Consider the following 23,274-nt stretch of genomic DNA (forward strand, 5'->3'; position numbering starts at 1 on the left):
TTTGTTCCATACGTAGAAATTCTGGAATTATTCGCGGCAAATAATTGAAGCAAATCAGGATGCATTTTCTTAAACTTAGAAGTCGGTGTCACACATGAAACATCCGAGCCCGAATCAATCAAAAAGTTTAAATTTAGTCTGTTATCGTAAACATGTAAACGACATGCATGTGTGACTGCCGATGAATTTCGATCGACAGCCGCTACTACTAGTTTTCCTGGGCCGTAGTGTTCTGAGAAAAGGAACAAGGTGCTCGACATTTTCGTGCATTATTACCGAATCGCGAATGAAAATAACAATAATTGTTCACACGCTCTCGGGAATGCCCACGCGAAAACCTACGTGCTTTGTTATGTTGATCCCGGGGGAAATTATTCCTCGTTTTGCCGCGGGAGAGTCGCTCGACTTGTTTACTTAGGGCAGAGATTTCACTCCTTAAGGCCTTAAGCTCCTCGAGGGGGGCACCAGAATCATTAGGGTTTCTGGGGGAACTTGCCGAAGCTGCCTGGACTGCGAACACGCTGTTGTTCGTTGGCGTGCGCACTTCAGCTATCTTATCAGCCATTTTTGCTAAATTGTCTAAGGATTCCGAACTTATTGATAAAATGGCATGCACATCGGAAGGTAACCTTTGCAGCCATAATGATTTTAAAAATTCGTCAGTTATACAGTTTCCACCTAATTCTCTCATTTTTCTCAATAAGTGAGATGGTTTGTCGTCCCCTGAATGCAATTCAGAAATAAGTCTGCGTATTTGCTTGCTTTCCGAATCTGAGAATTCTACTATTAACCTAGCTTTAAGGGCATCATATTTAGCCGTCGCTGGGGGATTAAATAAAATATCTGATACTGCGGAAAGAGTTTCAGGGTCTATCGAAGAAACCACGTGGTTGTATTTTGCACTATCGCTACTTAACTTCGCTAAAGCAAAGTTACTCTCAACTTGAATAAACCAAAGTTTAACATTTTTTTTCCATAAAGGGGGAATTTTAACTGCCACGTGTGAGATTTGTGGCTCCTGAACCGCCATATTCGATTCCTCGTTGGTTTGGCCTTCCGATCCTGGCATGGTTGCCAATTATAAATATATCGTAAATCGTAAACTTAATGTTTTGCACTATACCTTATCAAAACAGTATCAATTTAGAATAAAATAATGAAGACATTCAATATCTCAATAAAAGTGTGAGCACAACTATTACCCAAAGATCAATTTTAAACAATCAATAATTAAATTAAAACTATAATTTTAGAGCAAAACATATCACAAAAACATAATTAAGACCAATCACAGATAATTAAAAAAATTTGACCACATACCTGTAAATCCTCCTTAAGTGTGATAAACCACGTGTAATCCGTACGATAAAATGAGGAGGAAATAAATAGGGTTGAGCCTTTATCAGTCATAAGGAAGAGCATTGGCATCAAAATAAGGCATATTTTTAGTTTTTAAACAAAGATTGAGACAGATAGTCATTAGGGATCGAAACAGAAGGAGCGAGGGACAGGGTCACCAATGATGTACGTGTGAGTAACACGTGCATACGAAAATATCCCTAACATTAACTAGGAAAGCCGAAATCTTAGTTAAGATAGACATGTCACAATTAATAATCAAATTTAATAAGGAAAAGTAACAGTTGCCGGGTACATTATAACGGCTTAAGAAATTCAGAGCACAGTACAGATGCGAGTACACCAGCTCACATATCTCGGCGAAGCAGAGACGCACACATTCGTTGAAGTAGTTCCACTTGACTGCCGGGGAAATTCTTCTCTCCCCGTCAGCCTGTAGGTTTGCCAAACGGGTTTACTGTTTCGCCAATTGGCGCTTTTCTGTACAGTTTTTAAGTCCGTATCGCCTGTTTGGCGCTGCCGCTGCAGGGTTAAGCTTTACATCAATGTAAAAGAACATACTAAAAATATTACAATGCCATTGTAATATAGTACAATATTTTCACAAACAGTTCAAATGTATAATAAGGGAAATTAAAAAAATACAGGAAGTATTCCTCATTTTATTTATTCTCACTCTTCCGAGTCTTATAGATGTTGATTCCATGTGAAGGTGGTAACAAAAGAATGTTAAAATAGCAAGCACGAGTAGGCACGGTGTAGCTATTTTAAATACTTAAAGTCAAGCAGAACTGTATTTGTATCTAACAAGCGGGAGAACGTGCAACGGTACTGTTATTCAAATTCAAATCTGTAGCTTTTCTATTATTAATTCATTAAATGCCTGTGGTATAGAAGAGTTATTTACTTAAGGAAATGATCTTCAACTCCCCACCCACATATATATGTAATAAAAACAAAATTTAGAAGCACTGATAAGGAACACTGAGACGTAGAACCGCAGAAATTCTGATTACGAAGCACGCAGATGGCATATTGAAGAGGATACGTACTGAAAATGAATTCTGCAGTATGCTAATATGCTGCATTCGTAATATCTAAGAAACCTGGCATTCAAGGCAGATTAAATTCTGTTTTTATTTAAATTGACATTTGTGGCCACAATTCACTTGCCACTCTCAATGTGCCTATTTCCAGAAACTTTACAGTGATACTGTTGCGATAGAAAGAGAGTACAGCAAAATTGTGTCCAAGCAGCCCGGAGGTACAAGCTAAAAGTGTGCATTTATTCAATATGGAAGCTCACCAAGAGGAAGATTTTGGTTTAGGTTAAAAAAGTTTCAGTTCTCAAAATTTTGAGTTCAAGTTTCAAATAAGCTACGTCATCAGCTTTCCGCAAGCTCTGTGGCATACACTGATCTAGAAATGACACATTCCAGAAATGTTATTCATTTTTTTAGAAGAAAGAGGAAGTAACCAAATTAAAAAAGGTATTAAAAGGCTATTATTAAATTAAATTATAAAGATGATTTACATATTTTATCTTATATATAAACTCACTTAATAATTTTCAGAAGAAACAAATTTATGTAAAAAGACACATACCACTGCTGCACACTGCCAAATAAAATCCAGAAACATGCAAGCCATAATAACTTCAATCATAAAACATTAATGCTATTACTCGGTGAAAATACAAAACTAAAAAAAAAAAGTGATTCAAAGTATTACAAATATTTATTCTGGAAATTAAATAAAAACATGCTTGTTTGTTTATAGCACAATTTATCTACAGTGTTCATGTGCATCCAAAAAAAAAAAAAAAGAATAAATAACATAAACTTAGAAAAACTAATGCGATCCTTTACACCCGATTAGCAAATAATAAACAGATAATAGCACAATCTTCATGAATAACATTCAACTGATAGGCCAATTATAATCAGACTGATTTTTATCAACAATTTGGATTTTGTTGTTACTGTGTTATCTGTCAGCAATAAATGATTTAAGAGTAAAAGCTCACATAATGATTTTTGGTTTTAAATAAAAGTATGTGTAAAAAGAAAATCTTAATGATCTTAATTTTATTTTGTATCTTCCACAACAGAAAAATTAGGTTATAGACGTGTTAATAAAAAATCATAAAAATAGTATTAGCATAAAGAAATTTAAGTTTAAAAGAAAAAATAAAATTTTCATTAAAATAAAAAAAAAATTCATGCTTATTGATAACTGAATTATAGCAATACACAGTGTAACAACATTTAGTTTTAGGAACTGTTAAAAAAAAAAAAAACCTTTGCTTAAATAATTTTATTTTCAAAATTCTTAAAGAGAAATGTGTCTTATCAGTGTTCTAGTAACAAAATTTAATTATAAATAAGTATTTGCAAGCAAGTCGTGGGTAATTGTGGTAAAGTAAAACAAAAAACAGGTTCGTACACATTTCTGCGCACAGAAATTAAGTACTTTTAAGGACCATTAATGAAAAAAATTAAGGACCTATGAGCAAATGGAAACTTAATAAATTCAATTAAAAATATTACTCTATGCCTGAATTTCACTTTTGTAATACCATCCTAAAAATAAAATAGATCCCTAAGTATTATGCATTATTACTAAACATGATTTAACTAACACAATTATTAATAAGTTTGAGAATAAAATAAACTTCATGCAGTTTATCAAGCAGCATTAAATATTCTACACTTATAATAGTTGGACATATTTAAAAGAAGAGTTAGCTTTATGATTTTTTTTAAAATTTATATATATATATGTTATAATAAAAGCAAAGGAAATGACGGAACACTGTAGATGCGTGCTTAGATCCATATTGAAGAAGAATTTTGATTGCGTAGTATTTAAAGAACTTGGCAGTCGAGGCAGTTTTAATTCCATTTTTATTTCCAATTGATATTTGTGGCCACAATCACTTGGCACTCTAGTCGTGCCTTTCCACAGAAGATTTACATTTTTGATATTGTAGGGATAGAAAGCAAGCCAGCAAAATTACATCTTAGCACAGTAGAGAGCAAAAGCTGAAGTGCGTAGTTATGAAAGATGGAAGCACGCGAAGAGAAAAGTTTTGGTTTACAAGGACAGTTTCAGTTCTTAATTATTACGTCATCAGAGCTGCGCGGGGAATAGAGTGATCTAGAAATTACGCAATGCAGAAAAGTTATTACGATTTTAGAATAGAGAGGAAGAATTAATGTTTATAGTTTTATTATAATCCTGATTCATATAATTTTATTTTACATATATATGTCTTATTTTGTCACATACTTGGTCAGTCTAGAGGTTTAGCAAATAGTAGGGAGATTTTATGTCAAACGGCATAGGTTAAAATGAGAAGTGAGATCATAATCAGCATGATTCATAACAAAAGACTGAATGTTGTCCCTCTGTTACTTGTCTATAGAGAGACCTGCTGATTGGAACAAACCTGAAAGGCCTGATGTAGGCACGGTTGGCAAGTGTTGAAAGTTAGTCAAGCTCTGCTTAATGCAGTTAATGTCATAGCTTTGTGTGGAGTTCCAGGGGTTGTAACCCAGTTAATATACTTTAAGGTTCCAATAAGCCATTAAAGCATCAGAGGTGATAAGTTGTTTTATATATAAGTCTCAGTAGATGCAAAGAATAAGTTTTACTTGTTGGTGTTGATGGTTACTTGATGGGTGTTGGATGATGTAATCTGAGACAATTACATGGGAAAAACGCTTACTATGAAAAAATTAAAAAGAAGACATTTTAATTAATTACATAGCTAATTTTGCTTTTACTAAGAGTTGTTTCGTAAATTATTCTTTATAGCTATATAACTTGTTTATTTTACAGATTTAAAATATTGTATAATAAGTTGCCAAAATAAAACTTTATAATATGACAGCGAAAAATAAAAATGTTTTATTTTAATGTTATTTTTTAAATATAATTCTAATATATTACCATTATTTTAATGAAATTTATCAATGTTATGATGTTTTAAAAAAAACGCCGAAAAATTCTCAGATCTCGGAATTAAAAATTTTCTATAGAAACTGATCTTAAAATCGCCAACATGTTAACAAGTTGTCAAATTTAGAACCATTTAATAACTTATGTTTCACTTCTTGCTTAGAAACTCAAGTAGCCCATCATTTATATTAGAAATAGAAACAAATTATAACCCATGAACACATTCAAAAGATAACCATACACGTCAGTGAATTGCCAAAAATATTTCTCCAAAATGCTAATTCACACTCAAAATGGCAGTTGTAAAAACAGAGAGAAATTTCAGATGATTAAAATTAAGGACCTTCTACTGATTTTGGACAAAATTAAGGACTTTTAAGGACCAAAAATCGATTTCAAAAAATTTAAGGACTTTTAAGGACTCTTAAGGACTGTACGAACCCTGAAAAAAGACAGAGGGAAAAACGTCCTTTAAACACAAAACATAATCAATATTTTAAAATATAAGTTAATTTTATCAAAAATTAAAGAACTTACAAAAGTTTCCCATCTGAAAATATTGGCATAAAAACAGACGTAGTTTTGAGACACATAAAGTCTTCCATGGACCAAAATATCTTTTTGTAAAGCACATGAATAATCTGAAAGTTATAGATAATACAAATTTACAAAATGGAAAGGCATACTTGATATTCTTTTAAAAATAAATAATAAAAGTGCAGATCTATTTATAATAATTCTGATTAATATAATTTTTTAAAAACTGAAAAATTAAAACATTTTCTAATGCTTTACATAAATAAAATTTAAAATGTTTAAAGAGTTAATTTTGCAGATCATTTTTAAAAAGGCTGCATTTTATAAAATGATTTTGATTTAATTCAATGGATATACAACTGTGAATCAATAATTTTGCAACAAACTTGCATAAACATTTTGATGGAAAGCACTACAAAAGATATGATTTCTGAATTTAAAATTGAGCCCAGAGTTACCCATCAAGGGAAAGAAGCCTTCATTAAAAACTTCATAACAGATATCAGTCAAAATTACTCAAAATCTTATATTAGAGAAGGCAAACATTCCAAAAGTAATATCTCGCTTTAGTATATGCTTAATGCTTCATACACACACAGTACATGTTTTTTTCCTAGTAAGTATGGTAAAGGATCTTGATTCTTAATTTCATTTCGCCACTGAATAAAATATCTCCATATTGAAGAAACACAATCATTTATTAGCTTAAATCTATAATAATTTGTTGGTAATACAGCCATCTTTTTGCTTGGTCCAATCTCAAACCCAAAATACTTCACAAAAGTTCCCATCATTTTAGACATTTTTTACTAATAAAGTATGTGAAAGATCCTGATACTTAATTTCAGTTTATGACTAAATAAAATATCTCCATGCTGAAGAAATACAATCATTTATTATCTTAAATCTATACAACTAATAATTTATTAGTAAACTGACTTTTTACTTGACATACATCTCAAACTAAACACTCAACAAAAGTTCATCAGTACTGTACAACTTATATCTCTGATGAAAACGTGGTAATCAATTCTTTAACTTTTGCTTTATTACCATGTGACAATCTACTCACAGCAACTGGAGAAACGACTCATGCATAGATGTATAAAACACTTCTTTTTTTCAAATATTAGTAACTCAATACCAAACAGTATAATAACCTTTTATATTGACATCACACTTGCCAATGATGACAAACTTTCAACCAACTACTCTATGAAGCATTCAGTGTGTTGACTTAAAACCAATTTCTTTTGATATGAAAAAACAGATTTTGTAAATGATATTCATAGTCCAAAAGATTACTCATAGTCCAAAAGATTACATTTAGTGCAGTTTGCATGAAAAACAAATGATTTGTTACCATATCTTGGAGCAACTGTATCTAGCTAAAGTTTACTTCCTGCTATATCACTTTGAAAAAATATTCTAACAATCACCTGTTTTAAGAATGGATCTCGCATGCCATTAGTTGTAAAGGCAACTTTTCTAAGCAATGATACAATTTAATACTGCATTACAGTAAAATGAACTATTTACTTTTATTATATTACAAATGTAAAATATTTTAATACACAAGAACTTTTTCTTCAAATTTTATTTTGTAGCTAATGTGTGTTACATTTTTAAATACGATAACAGGGAAAGAAAATTACAGTAATAATAATAATAGCTATAGTTGCCTGATTTTGTTGAAACAAAATACTCCCTTATTACAAATAGCAGAATTAGATATAAATGGCCAGTAGCTCTACTGCAAAAAGGAAGATTTTTATGCCATATATCCTGCTGTGTTTTATACCTAAGTCAAATATTTCATTCTCGTTTAAAATAATTTTCAATTCACAGAAACTTACCAACAATTAAACGTTCAGAATCAGGCAGATCCTTGAAAAGGCGTTTAAAATCATCACTCCGAGATTTATATGTAGGATTCAGCATCTAAAAAATACAATTCTATCAAAAACTATTATATATTTAGCTCAATGATATGAAAATTAAATGAGAATAATTTTACTACTCCAATTAGGAAGCTATTTTAAATATTTGAAAATTTAATATACTTTATTACTAGAATTTCTATTAATGAAATACAAAAGAGCAATTTACTAACATTATACCAGGATGACTTTTTCTTTTCTTTCTTTTCTGTACACCTAACTTTATCAGACCTGCTTACATCTGACTTCGACGTATGAATTTCTGGCGTCTTTTGCAGTCCCAAGTCTACTGACTTGCCAGATTCAGATGATCTGCTCAAATTATCAGGGAATAAAGAACTTTCTTGGCTTATTGAGCCTGGTGACATATTACATAATCCATCGGTTGTTGACTGATTGTCATTAAACTTCTCAAATGATTCATCTTTATAGCTAGAATTTGTATTTAATGAGGTGACTGAGCTAGTTGCAGAATTTAATACTACTGATGGTGTTGGTGAATGAACATTTTTGGCATCTAAATTGTTACTACAACTATTGTCTTTGTCTGAACTAGCACTAGAGGTTGTATTCCTGAAATTTAAAAGAAAATGAAATACATTAACCCAAAATTATTAAAATAATAATGAAATAATAAAAATTTAAAACAAATGTACTAAGCCCATTGTTCTTAATATAAGCCATCTTTATTTCATAACTTACATATATATATATCGAGCAAAATATATATGTGTAAGATATTTTTAATAGCTTTCTTTTTAATTTGGTTATGTCTCCTCTCTATTCTATAAATAATAATATGCTAATTAATCTTTCTGAACTGCATCATTTCATAATTAATTACTGTCATATGATTCTTATGCAACACTCAAGATGCATGAACGTACATAACAGCAAAAAGTAATAAGTAATGACAAAATTTGTAAACCCAAGTCTTTACCAACTAATAGAAATAAAGAATAGTAAAAAATTCAGCAACAAATGATTTTCAGAGGTATTTTGAGGCAACCTCTCAATTATACCATATAGTTAACACTCAGAGACTTCTAGACTCATCACTTTAATACTTTCCATCACTTAACTCTTATTAACAGAGCATGGCATCAAATGATGTACAGGATAATGAATTTAACTCGGAGGAAATTATGATCAGATAATGCAGTAAGCAATTTATTTATCTATGATACTGCAGATAAGTTACCTATGATATTTTATCTAGGTAAAAGCATGAGAATGGAGTTAATTAAGACATACAACAGTTATTGGAAGACCATAAAAATGAAGTAAACAAGACAGAACTGAAACACTGTAAAAGTAGCAACAAAAGGCAATAGTGCAAGAATGTTTTCAGAGAAAGAGGAAAGAAGAAAAGATAAACCTAGTTTGTTGATCTGAGCTATCTCTGCAAAATGGGGCAAAGTACAGAGTTTCATATAATGATATCGACTTAACAAAGCAAAACTGAACTACAGCAAAGTATATTTGATGTCAATGTCATGTCCCATTTTAGAAACATTTTAAAATGCAGACACCAGCAAATCACACTGGATAAATTTTAAGTAATATGGAAGCCCAGAGACACACAGTTGCATAGTACGTATTGAGAGACAAAGAAAAGATAAGAGACGTTCCAAAAAGGGACAGTTATCCAGTATTTTTATAAAGGGAACTTGTCACCCAAACAGTAACATCTTACTTTCTCTTCTTTACTGTGCTAAATTTATGCCATCCAGTCATCTTTAAATGGGTGTGGTAGAATGACCAAAAAAAAAAAAAATTCTATTTTATCTTTTTAATATTGTGTTTTACTTTTTTTTTTTTTTTGGAGGGGAGTGTCTTAGATTTAACATTTTCTTTATTTTTGTGATATGAACTTGTGTTCAAAGTAGTGCTGCATACTTTAAAATAAGTGATGATCTGCAGTACAGGAAGAGACTTCGTCTGTTTTATATTAATTCCTGCGGAGAAAACAATTTCAGTTTACAAACATTTGGACAAAAACAATGTTCAGGAATGAATTGAATTTTTCCGTATTAGCGAATGTCTTAAGATCGCTTGATAGAATTTTTTTTTAAACCTAGAATACTAGAGTACAGAATTTCATACAGGGTTTCCTAAAGCTGTCAGTTTTCTCCCCTTTTTTCCCATTTAAACTTTGAAAAACTTTAGAATTTATATTTTAGAAAACACTTTAAAATTATTAATGACTGTAATGCGTTCAAAATGACAATGAAAACGAAAGACTTAAATACACGAATAGCACCTTGGGCACCGATGTTCGAAAATTTTGAGTACAAAATGGAACACAGAAAATACAAATGACACAGGTTGACGCATTGAGCAGATCCGTTATAGTCATCACTGAAGATAGCCTCCTTTTGAAAATACGAAATGCGCAAGAGCAAGATGATCACATTCCAGCTCTCAACAAAGTCTTAAAAGTTAAACCTTACAATGACTACTGTGCTAAAGCTGATACACTTTATTAATTTGTAGACAGTAATGAATTACTTGTTGTACCAAAATCAATGCAAACTGATATAATTAAGGATGCATATCTTTGTGGACACTTTTAAATAAACTGAAGATCTCATCAAACAAGAATTTTACATACCTAAACTTACAGATAAAATTGGTAACTACGAGGGCTATCCAGAAAGTAGATTACGTTTTGGAATAAAAAAATAAACAAAGTATAGGAAACAAATTTTATTATATACAGATGAAAGCCACACTCAAATACTACTTTTCTACATAGTCACCATACAAATTAAGGCATTTATCGTAGCGATGTACGAGCTTGGAAATTCCTTCGTCGAAAAATTCGGCCGCCTGCGCCTTCAACCACTTCGTTACCTCTTCTTGCAGCTGTGCGTCGTCATTAAAACGCTGCATAGCCAGCCACTTCTTCATTGCTGGGAATAGGTGGAAGTCGCTCGGTGCCAGGTCGGGACTGTACGGCGGATGAGGAAACAACTCCCACTTAAAAGATTCAAGAACTTTACGAGTGACATTTGCCGTGTGGGGCCGGGCGTTGTCGTGAATCAACAAGATCTTAGAGCTCAACATTCCTCTGCGCTTGTTTTGAATTGCTCTTCTGAGTTTTTGGAGAGTTTGGCAATACCTTTGAGAGTTTATTGTAGTGCCTCTTTCCAGGAAGTCCACCAAAATTACACCTTTTCTGTCCCAAAAAACAGTCGCCATCATCTTCCTTGCCGACATTGTTTGCATGCATTTCTTGGGTTTTTGGGGAGAACTTGTGTGCCCCCACTGCATTGATTGCAATTTCGTTTCACAGTTCACATGTTTCACCCATGTTTCGTCACCAGTAACGATGCGATCGAGTAAAGAGTCACCATCCTTATGGTAAGCGTCCAAAAAGTTCAACGCTGCAGCCATTCGCTGATTTTTGTGGTCCTCTGTCAAGATTTTTGGAATCCATCTTGCACAAAACTTGTGGTAACCAAGCTTTTCGCTGATGATTTCGTGCAACAAACTTCGCGAAATTTGTGGAAAACTCAAAGAAAGTTCCGTTATTGTGAAATTTCGATTTTCACGGACTTTAGCATCGACTTTTTCGAGAAGTTCGGCGGTCACTATGCTGGGTCTCCCACTTCGATCTTCGTCGTGAACATTGGTTCGGCCATTTTGAAATCTTATGACCCACTGACGCACTCCACCTTCAGTGATAATGTTGTCCCCATACACTTCACGAAGCTGGCGATAGATTTCTATCGGTTTACAGTTTTTTGCAGTCAGAAACCTTATTACTGAGCGCACCTCGCAGGATTTTCAATTAACGCAGACATTTCAAACCGTCACAGTATCTGAACGGAGCACAGCACGAACCTCTCACTAGCACGGCTAGATGCAGACTGAGCTGCGCAACGCTCTGACCCCAAGATGGCCGCGCTAGCCCCGCCCCTAGCGGACACAGACGGAAACGTAATCTACTTCCTGGATGGCCCTCGTATATTATTTTGCAAATTGTATTCCTTGCATACTAAATAATCATAAATATGGCAAACAACAATTTATGTTTCATTGTATACCCAAACAAGATACACCACTCCATACATATCACATTGATGATTTAGGAAGACTCCAAAGTGTTGATAAAAATTACAAGTATATATTTGATGCAATTGAATATTTCTAAAAGTCTGTAAAGACATTAAGAGTTTTTGAAAGCAAGAGAGATTGAAAATATGCAACGCCTTCACTGGGAATCAAACCATGGACCTCTTAATTATGTGCTGACCACGAAGCAGGGCTGTGGAGTCAGAATCAGAGCCGGGCAGATTTTGGAGTAAAAGGAGTCAGAGCTGGAGTCGCAAAACCAGGTCGACTCTGACTCCAGTTTTTGTTGGAAAGTTTGAATTTGAAATGAAGTTAAAATGAATTGAAAAAAAATTAATGATAAGCAGAGTTATTATTTTTATTTACGAACTATATACATTAATAAATAGTTATTTTCTATTTTATTCACCTACTAATAAATAAATATAAGGGTGGAGGATGGATGTGATATTTGCCATTAGTGATTAAACTGATTCATTTAGTTACTTCATTTAGTTACAAGTATCACTGGTCAATTTAGGTAAGCAGTAATAGCAGCAAAGAACTCCTAAAATTGATGCCATTCTTAGGAAGCGAGCAGGAAAAAGAGCACTTATTCACCAAGCAATGCGATAAGGAAGTACATACTTGATGATAAAGAGGTTGTTAGAATTAAGAATTTTTTTAGAAGATGTAGATAATCCTAATGTTTCACTAACAGAAAGACTGTGCAATGATCTTGCAGAATTAAAAGCTTTTCTTTCTGCAATCAGAAGGCTGCAATTAGAAGAATTGATAGGAAGCGAAAATGGAAGAATGGGATGTTTGTTTTTTCTGAAATGCAATGTTTATTGCAGAAGGAATCATTTCTTCAATGAAAAAAAGAGAAACTAGTTTGCTAGACAATAGATCTTGCTGGGTTCAATATATGTTGATTCAAAACCCCGAATTTTCTTAGATGACAAACAAATTAAAACCGCAAAGAAAGCCATCTATGAACTTTCATTAAGAATGAAATTATTCTCAGAACAATTGGAGAATTCAAATCAGGACAGTTAAACTGCAGACATTGCAATTGAGTCTCTATCATCCTCTTCCAGTGATGAATTAGATTTTGAGAAATATTTTTGGATAATAGTCACTATCATCCTCTTCCAGTGATGAATTAGATTTTGAGAAATATTTTTGGATAATATTGAAAAGGCTAAGGCAAAGAGAATGAAAATAAAGAACCAAGAGCCTTTATATATAAAAATGCAAAAATACAAACAAAATTTCTGCATGGCCTTTGAGGAAATAGAGAAATATGATTGCGCTTGCAAGACACCTCTTTTAGAACTTATAAAAATCTATTCTGAAAAGTTAAAAAAAAGCAGTCCTAAAAATAACAGCTCTTCCTCCTACTCGAGTTAGTGTGGAAAGATTCTTCTCGGAAGTTTTTAAAATCGGATCTATGGCCTTCCAACAAAGAAGATCTTGCTGAAGCTCTACTTTTTCTTAGAAATAACTAATGCTAGTTTTTCCATTTCATAATAAATGTTAATTAATACATATAATTTGCTATGCCATCAATTTTTTTTTTTTTTTTTCTGTAGCATCTATTACTTCTTTTATATTAATAAAATAAGCTGTGACCCATGCATATATGTTTACATATATATATGAGGGAGTCGAGTCTTTAAAATTCCGGGAGTCGGAGTCAGTTATTTTCCCTACTGACTCCACAGCCCTGCCACAAAGATTCACTAAGAAGGTGGGAGAAATATCTTATATACTCTGCCCTCCCCCCCCCTTTTTTTTTTTTGAAAGGATCCATTTGCCAAATCCTGGGTGAGGAGAATCATCATCCAGCACCCTTTTGGTTCGGGTGTCACTGTAGAGACATTAGGATTTTTTCGGAAGCAGGCAAGATGAAAAATATACAATGCCTTTGCTGGGAATCGAACCGCAGACTTCTCGAACTCGCTGAGTGTACCGACCACTACACCACGAAGGCTCGCTAAGAAGGCAGGAGAAATACCTTATATACTTCCCCTTTTGAAGGGCAACTGGGGTTTTTTAGGGTTCCCAATCGCCAAATCCTGGGTGTGGAGAATCATCGTCCAACACCCTTTTAGTTCGGGTGCCACTGTAATAGACATTAGGACTTTTTTGGAAGCAGGCAGGATGAAAAATATGCAACGCCTTCGCCAGGAATCGAACCGCAGACCTCTCAAATGCACTGAACGTGCAGACCACTACACCACGAAGCTAAGAAGGCGGAAGAAATACCTTATAAGTTTGCAGGGTTTTACTCGACAAAATCTACTAGGACTGAATTAATATCTAAATTGGAAAATAAATAATTTGTCTTAGGAAATCCTTTGCATAGAACTTCAGATAAAGGTTCAGTATTTACTTCAAAAGATTTTCAAGATTACTGTTCAACCAACAATATCCAGCATATGCAAATAATTACAGGCCTGCCTCGTGCCAATAGACAAATTGAGAGACTGAATTCTGTCATAATTTCTGTTCTCTCCAAATTATCGATTCAAAATCTGTCAAAATGGTATACACATGTAGATGAGGTTCAACATATCAACACAGTATCAATACAACTACATTCGAACTAATGTTTGGAACTAAAATGAAATCTGCTAATCATGATAAAATTAGAGCTGTTAAATGCAGAGATCCAGTTAGATTTCATCATGATAATCTTTGCAAAGATGCTAAATAATAGATTTTGAAAGAGCAAGCCGATAATCGCAAAAATTACAACCTGCGACATAAACCACCCCAAAGTTCCAGCTTTATGATGTACTGGCAATCAAACATACACAATATGGACCTGGTCTTAAACTGAAACACAAGTTTCTTAGACCATATAAGAAAAACAAGCCAAATGAAACTTATGATGTGGTTTCTTCAATGGACCTATGAAAACGAGCCCTTGCACAATCTATGAAACCTTGGACTTCATCAGAACATATTACCTGAACTTTAGCCTTTTATGGATATTCTCTCATATGCACTGAACTATACGTTTGGACTTTAATCATACCCATCTTTTCTTCAATTATGATTATTAACTATTACTTTTTTTCCCCAGGGTGCTGTTTTTAGAAGATCCAGATAGAATACTATTTTTATTTATCTGTATTAAATTAAGATTTTAATTTACTGTTTAACAGTATTAGTTCCTTTTTTTACCGTACTTTGTACGTTATAAGTTAAATTTCACTATTTGCTGTTATCATCTGAGGGCAGAAAACGATGTCAGATGGCAGATTTATTTGGTAACTTTAACTGAGTAAGATTATGTTAAAGTGCCACCTAGATGAGTGCACAGTCAAATGAGAGGTGAACAATAGTGAGGATAGACGTATGAAAATATTCTAAATTCTTCTTTTTACTTTTCTTTCCATTCTAATGTATATAAATAAACCGTAGTTTAGCAATAAGTTGATGAGTTGCAGCGATGATTATAGTGATGCTCATACATCATATCTTCTCTACATAAATATCATACCAGAAGCTTTTTGAATGAATCAAGATGTTTAGAATGTTCAATACGGGAGTAAATTTTTTAGTCAAATTTTAAGCCGAGTACATTTAGTTTTAACTAGTAACTTTTCATGAAAAAATGTTTAAAAATTGAAGTTTTGTACAAAAGTGTTAAAATGCATTTAAAACACTGTTTAAACTCGTAAAAAAAAAATAACAGTGTCATGACTCTACACAAAAAACATTTTAAATTATTCTAAATTTACCAAAAATGATAATTTTCTTTTTTTATTTATTTTGGTAGCTCGGTTTACATCATTATAGCTTATTGTTTTATTTGGGAATTTTGTTTATACCATGTCATTCAATACACTTAACTAATTTTGTTTATACCAGGCCATTCAATACATTTAACTAAAAATGTATGTATATTAACAGAGCATGCAATAAAATATTATTGAAAAATCTATTACTACAATGCTAATATGATTCATTAAAAGATCTACATCAAACAAAGCAATTATTAGTTTTCTGTTATGTAAAAAAGTTTAACTAATTAAAAAAGTCAAATTACAAAAAAAAGTTATTTATATATATACAGATATACATACTTAACAGTAATGCCATCGCTAGAAGATACGTCATCAGCTGCGACTTCAGACTGATACAAATGAGTAGTTGATACAGATAAACCACTATATCGCTTCCTAAAATCAAAAGGGAAGAAAAACTAAATATTAAATATCTTAATAATAATAAAACATAGTGGTGGCCAACTTCTGCACAAGGGCCAATAAAAGATATCCTGGCTTCACGGGATGCATAACATGTATTGTTTAGTCTATATTATAAATCTTGAAAGGATATTAATTATGTGCAAATATACCTACACTCTACATCAATGTTGCTAGACATTTTTGAGCTAAAGTAGCAAGTGAAAATTCGAAAAGTTTCAAAAAGTAGCCCATGACATTAGAGATCACATGACTTTTGTGACATTATAAATTTGTAAGCTCACATGACCTTTGACATCATCACAGACTCAGTCTTTGAGGATTCCATATGTTATGGATTGTAATTTCATTCTTGGTCATTATATGAAAACTCTAATACCAGACTACTGATTTTCTATTGTTCAAATCTCAGTTTCTTCTTTTAATTAATTATCAGTTACTTTAGAATGTTATTTTTCAGTTAATTTATTCTTAACCATTGTTAGATGCTTTCTCATGTTTGAATTGTTAACTCTGTTGTGCTAATTCTTTTGAGTCTGCGATTTTTTTTAAAGTTATTGTTTCTTGCTTTAAGTATTGATACTAAAAAGTATTGATACTATTTTAAATTAATATTCTGTTCTAAGTATAGGACTTATTTCACTTTTCTGATTACTAATAAAAAGCTATTACTTTTCCCTATATATTTGTTTTGCTATTCAGAAATCAGATGATGCTAATTTTTATGTCACTTCAGTTGCTTAGTTCTTAGCAGTATTATAAGAAGAAGATAGAATTTCATATGTATGATGCGAGAGTCACAAATCGACACATGATCATTTGGAACTGGAGAAAAAAATCGACATTGGGAGGCATCGTGAAATAATTATTCTCATGTTAAATATACAAAAAAATTAACTCACAAATGCACAAACACGTAGATCAGGGGTCCTCAACTAGTGGTACGCAAGAGAAAAATAGGTGGTACGCAAAGAAGTAAAGTATTTTTAACTATTAAATTCAAAAATTAAAACCCCAACATTGAGTTTTTTCCTCTACACTCGTAACTTTATGCAATCTGAGCTTTGTTCAAGGTCAATAGTTGCTTATAGACTTTAGCAAGAGGCAAATGATCTGTCTGCATGGCAGTTTTAGTGGTTCTTCCATGTTTTATGTTTCACAAATATTCTTTTTAGCTGTACAAATAGCAAAATTTGCCTTAAAATGATGATGAATTGCCACGATGTTTTTAAAAGGAGTGGTAGAAATGGATGCTGCATTTAATAGAAAATAAATATAAGTTCCTATTTTTATAGGAACTTATATTTATTTTGATAATAGTATCTCATTGATTCTCTTAGAGTTTATTGATTTATTAGCCTGCCAGCACTTTATGTCTCCATTTCCAGGTTCATATTGCTGCATTTTCAATGAGAATAATTTTTTATGTCGGTTTGCTGTCTCTAACAGCAGGTAGTTTGTCTTCTTGCTGCTTTGCATTCCTTATATTTCTATGTGATCTGAGAATATAGCCGTCTGTTTTTGAAGAACTTGTAATATATTGTGCATTTAAATATTTGTGAAAAAATAATAAAACAACACTAGATTTTTCAAAATGGAAAAATGAATAGGATGGACTACGTGGAAAAGTGACGATTCCCAAGTGATGGAACCAGGACAATCTACTAGCATTATTTATACTGAAAAGAACAGAAAAATTGTTTCTACAAAATATAATGACAGTTATTTATCATTTGGATTTACTTCGAATGGAGATGAAATGGACCCTCAACCTCAATGTGTTGCTTGCGGTGAACTATCATCCAATTAAAGTATGAAACCATTGTTTCTTAAAAGACATCTTGAATCCTACGCATGCTGATTTAAAGGATAAATCTGAAGAATATTTTAAGAGAAAATTATCGTTCAAAAATAGTAGACAAGTAAGGAAAGGTTTTGTTCCTTCAAGTGAAAAAAACTTTAGAAGCTAGTTACCTGGTAAGTGGTGGCAGAGTGGGCAGGCTCACATGTTGGAGAAAACCGTATATTACCAGCAGCTAAAGATATAGTTTTAACACTATTTAACAAAAAAGTGGCTAATAATATTCCATTATCAAATGAGACAGTAAGTCGATGAATTCATAAAATGGCAAATTCCATAAAGGAGACACTTATTCAAAAAATAAAAACACAGTGAATATTTCACATTGCAATTGGATGAAAATATTGATATAACAAACAGTGTTCAATTATTAGTTTACATACTTTCAAAGAAAATAAACAAATTGCTGAAGAGTATTTATTTTGTGAATCTCTTCCTGATTGAGCAACTGCAAATGAAATTTTTGAAGTAATTGATAATTTTATGCTTGAGAATGATATTCCTTGGACTAAGTGCATTGCCATATGCAGAAGTGGAACTCGAGCTTTAACAGGAAAACATTTCGGAGTGATTTCTCAAATAAAGAAAGTCACACCTGAAACTAAATTTCCTCACTGCTCCATACATCGTGAAGCTTTAGTAGCCAACACAATTCCTGAAGCCTGAAAATCATTTTATATCAATCTGTGAAAATTGTTAATTTTATTAAAAGCAGAGCTTTAAATTCAAGAATATTTACGAATTTATGCCAAGAGATGGGCAGCGGACATGAAATGCTTTTGTTACTTTCCAAAGCAAGGTGGTTATACAGAGGCAAAGGCTTAAATCATCTTTTTGAACTTTGATCAAAAATTCAAATTTTCCTCTGTGATTCGAAATTTGAATTGCAAAAATGTGTATCTAGTGAATTATGGTTGGCGCATTTAGCATATTTAGCTGATATTTTTAGAAAGTTAAATAAATTAAATTTAGGATTACAAGGACAAAAAGTTAATTTGTTTACAGTTAGAGATAAAATAAAAGCAATGATGAAAAAATTCGATCTAATAATCAAAGAATTTGATAATAATTTTTTACACTTTCTGCCACTTTTAGAAAGATTTCTTACCGAAAATAATTTGAAAATAGAAGAATTAGCATCCAACATTAAAAATCACTGATTTTCATTGATAAATAATTTTAACATGTATTTTCCTGAGGTTTAAGAAACCAAAAATTGGATTAGAAATCAACTTTGTTCAAATATACCTGAAATTTTATCTCGTAAAGAAAAAGAACAATTGATAGAAATTTTTTATGATCGAACTCTAAATGAAGATTTCAAAATTAACATATTTAACTTTTGGCTTAACCGAAAAAAGAATTTAGGAGCATTTCAAACAAAGTTATTAATTTTTTATTGCCTTTTTGCACAACCTATATGTGTGAACAAGGATTTTTTTCCATGTTATCTTGAAAAAATAAGTTCAGAACAAAATTAAATGTGGATTCTAACTTACGATTAAAACTAAGTGAAATTTTATCTCCTGAAGAAAAAGAACAATTTACAGAAATTTTGGTAAACGTACCGGGTGGCCATAATTAGACTGACAGTGCTCACAGTGTTCTGTAGCGCGATCTATTTGTGAGAATGAAGCCACATTTTATAGGAAGATTAAACAAGACAGGGGACGAAGGATTCCGCGAAAAAACAAATTAGTTCCTAAAGTCACTGCTAGAGGAATATTTGGCACTGTGTAATAGAAAATAGAGTGTTAACAAATGCAAATCAATACGGAAATTACCTTTTATTTTGCATTCAAATGAGGTTCAAATGTGGCTGCTGTTGTTGTGGACCACATATTGCATTCTGTGCACAGTATGCACAAAAGCAGAAAGTAACATGTCTGCAGGAATCTCCCGTACAGTCCGTGATATGTTATCCTTCAACGTAGCCAGGTCCTGAACCAATCCTTGATAGACCTTGGACTTAAGGTAACCCCATAGCCAGAAGTCGCATGGGGTAAGATCAGGCGACCGAGGTGGCCATGCAGTTTGAAAGTAGTGGCTAATGACTCTTTGTGTTGTGAATTTCTGTCGTAGCATCTGTTGCACCTGTACAGCAACGGGTGGAGGGGCTCTATCTTGCATGAAAATGATTTCCCCCAGGCATTGTCTTTGCTGAAGTGCCGGAATGACAAAGCTGTTCAATATGTGGCGATATTTCTCTCCAATAAAAGAACAGCTTTCCGGTCCTGTCGGGGTAATGTTCTCATAGAAGAATGGACCTACGATAAATTCTGCTGTGAACCCACACCAAGCAATTACCTTTGATGAATGTAAGGGAATTGCTGTGATTGCATGTGGTGGTTTGTCATCCCAAATTCGGCAGTTCTGCGTTCACAGTTCCATTCAAGTAAACATGGGCCTCGTCTCCTCATAAGATTTTCAACGGCCAAGCTTCATCCACCTCCATTCTGGCAAGAAAGGTGAGAGCAAAAGTCAATCGCTTATCATGGTCGGGGTACAGTAATTTCTGTACACGGCTGACCTTGTACGGATAGAAGTTGATAATCTTTCGTAAGATTTTCCATATCATACTGTAAGGCATATCCATATTCCGAGCTACTCCACGAGCGCTAGAAGTGGCAGCAATATTGTCTGGTCCTCTGTCGACAATCGCCGTGGCAACTGCTTCGATTGTATCCTGTGGTACAGGTTTTCGTCCTCTGCCTGACTGAACCTTCAGAGAACCTGTTTTCTCAAACGTCACAGCCATTGCTTTTAGCCCATTAACTGACACAGGACCGTTACCTTTACGCATTTTTTTGTGCGTTCTAAAAGCACGAAGAGCGGCTGACGCATTGCACTGGTTGAGGTAAAAGAATTTGACCAGTAATGCATGCTCAACTAAAGAAGGAGACATTGTACAAAAATTTTCAATCTGATTGATTCGAAACATAACACATTGCCTTTTAAAACCCAAACTCTGTGCGAATAGATGTAACGTGAAATTTGAATAAAGAACTTCTTCTTCTGCTCAGCGTACATGATATCACAAGACACATGCAGATCACAAGACTTTATCGGTGTTTATGTAGATTTTACGCTTTTTTAAAAGTGTTGCCATATTGCACTTGAACTAAATCAAAAAATGTGCATAATAAAAGGTAATTTTATTCCGTATTAATTTGCATATGTTAAAACTCTATTTTCTATTACACAGCGCCAAATATTCCCCTAACGGTGACTTTTAGAACTATTTTGTTTTCTCGCGGAATCTTTCGTCCCCCGTCTTGTTTAATGGCGTCTTAAGAAATAGAACTATATAAACTTGCGCAATTTGAAACCCGCGCGTAGATTTGGCGCGCTGTTAAATGGCCATGTTTGCTAGATTTGGCGTTTTTGCGCATATATTTTCGCTGCAATTTTTTACAATCCTCAAAATGGAATTGTACCGCATTTTTTTTTTTAAATTATACTTCATCTTATTTTTTTTCTTACTTTTTTTGGTTGATTTTACATTATGGTAACTTGGCGATTTTTTGGCGAATATTTGGCAACCAACTCTCCTACAGCAACCCTCTATTTTTTTCCCCCACCGCCATTTTGTCTTCCCGAAGTAAAGACATGTTTCTTTTCTTTTTATCTACTGAACACTTCTTCCAACAATTTACTAGCCGAATTACACTTATGCTAGAAATTTTATCAAACAAAACTGCTTAATCATGACAAATATTCACTGCGAAATTGGGAAAAAGTGCACAATACCATACTCATTACGCGTTTTTCAAAATAACACATACACATAAACCATGTACACGCCGACTTATTTTTACTTAAAAAAACATCCCAGAATTGCACAAAAATGGCATTGCGCACACTGTTCACTATATCCATGTACACTGCTTTTTTCTCATAAATTAGAAAAATTTCACGAAAATACATGACAATTTTCTCAATCTTTAAACCCGGTATAAAGAACACATATGAAATTACCTGATTGCGAAAAAGTATTTACCCTTTCCAAATATGAACATTTCCACATATAAAATAAATAAAATATCCAAAAACTTTTACTTCTAAATCATCTATTACATTATACACGTCACCAACGAATTCATACCACAAGCATTACAAATACTTAGTATCAAATATTTAAATTATTTCCATGCACGTTTACTTCAACTTAAACGTATACCAAATTCCTACAAACATAAAATTCACAAAATAACTATCATTTAATTAAAATATCACTAAACCATGTACACGTCGACTTATTTTTACTTAAAAAAAATCCCAGAATTGCACAAAAATGGCATTGCGCACACTCTTCACTATATCCATGTACACTGCTTCTTTCTCATAAATTAGAAAAATTTCACGAAAATACATGACAATTTTCTCAATCTTTAAACCCGGTAAAAAGAACATATATGAAATTACCTGATAGCGAAAAAGTATTTACCCTTTCCAAATATGAACATTTCCACATATAAAATAAATAAAATATCCAAAAACTTTTACCTCTAAATCATCTATTATATTATAAACGTCACCAACGAATTCATACCGCAACCATTACAAATACTTAGTGTCAGATATTTAAATTATTTCCATGCACGTTTACTTCAACTAAAACGTATACCAAATTCCTACAAACATAAAATTCACAAAATAACTATTATTTCATTAAAATATAATTAAATTCAAAAACACTACTTAAAATATAAATGAGCACATACATTAAATTAATAAAAATTACCTTACAATCCTAATTACTTTAAATCATTGCTAATAACAATTTTCCCAATAATACCAAATTCCTTTCCACCTTACATTTAGAACAATGCATAAAAATAATATCCTCAAATAATTAAAAATACTAACTTACCTAATCTTCTTCAGAATCTTGATTATGTGTCCGATAAACTTTTCTTCTTTCTGTTTCAGGATCTTTAAAATCATACTTATATTTCACAGCAAGGTACCAGGTAAAATAAATAACTTAATAAAACATCTTTATTTCTATCTCGCACAACCTTAAACAAACATTTATTACTACCCTTTTCAATACCACTAAATACCCATTTCGACTTCACTTTAGTTACGGCCATGGGATCCAAAAATTAACCAACACTGTTTCACACAACACAGAATAAAGCCAAATACAAAATTTCCAGATTTTTTCCCGATTTCCCCCCTTTTCCGATTAAAGAACCGTAATTCGTCCATTAATATCACATGACATATCCCATGATCTCTCATTTCCCTCACACAAAATAATGCGTAATCGGAACTGAGTACTGCTCACATTATTACCAAAGTCCCAGGTAGTAACCTTTATCGCCTC

At 32.7% G+C, this 23,274-nt stretch overlaps 1 protein-coding gene across 1 annotated transcript in view; it reads right to left on the reverse strand.

Annotated features, from left to right (window-relative positions):
• The window catches only part of GramD1B (GRAM domain containing 1B), a 115,539-nt gene that overhangs the window by 87,893 nt on the left and 4,372 nt on the right, over positions 1–23,274 (reverse strand). The window contains exons 2-5 of the mRNA XM_035370952.2: positions 15,959–16,054; positions 7,973–8,372; positions 7,716–7,800; positions 5,860–5,963 (exon numbers count right to left, since the gene is read on the reverse strand). Of these exons, the coding sequence (XP_035226843.1) occupies positions 5,860–5,963; positions 7,716–7,800; positions 7,973–8,372; positions 15,959–16,054 (685 nt within the window). The remainder of the gene's footprint in view (positions 1–5,859; positions 5,964–7,715; positions 7,801–7,972; positions 8,373–15,958; positions 16,055–23,274) is intronic.

Source organism: Stegodyphus dumicola, chromosome 5, assembly GCF_044657685.1.
Source record: "Stegodyphus dumicola isolate Sdum_Otavi_A_Nest chromosome 5, ASM4465768v1".
Taxonomy (NCBI): Eukaryota; Metazoa; Arthropoda; class Arachnida; order Araneae; family Eresidae; genus Stegodyphus; species Stegodyphus dumicola.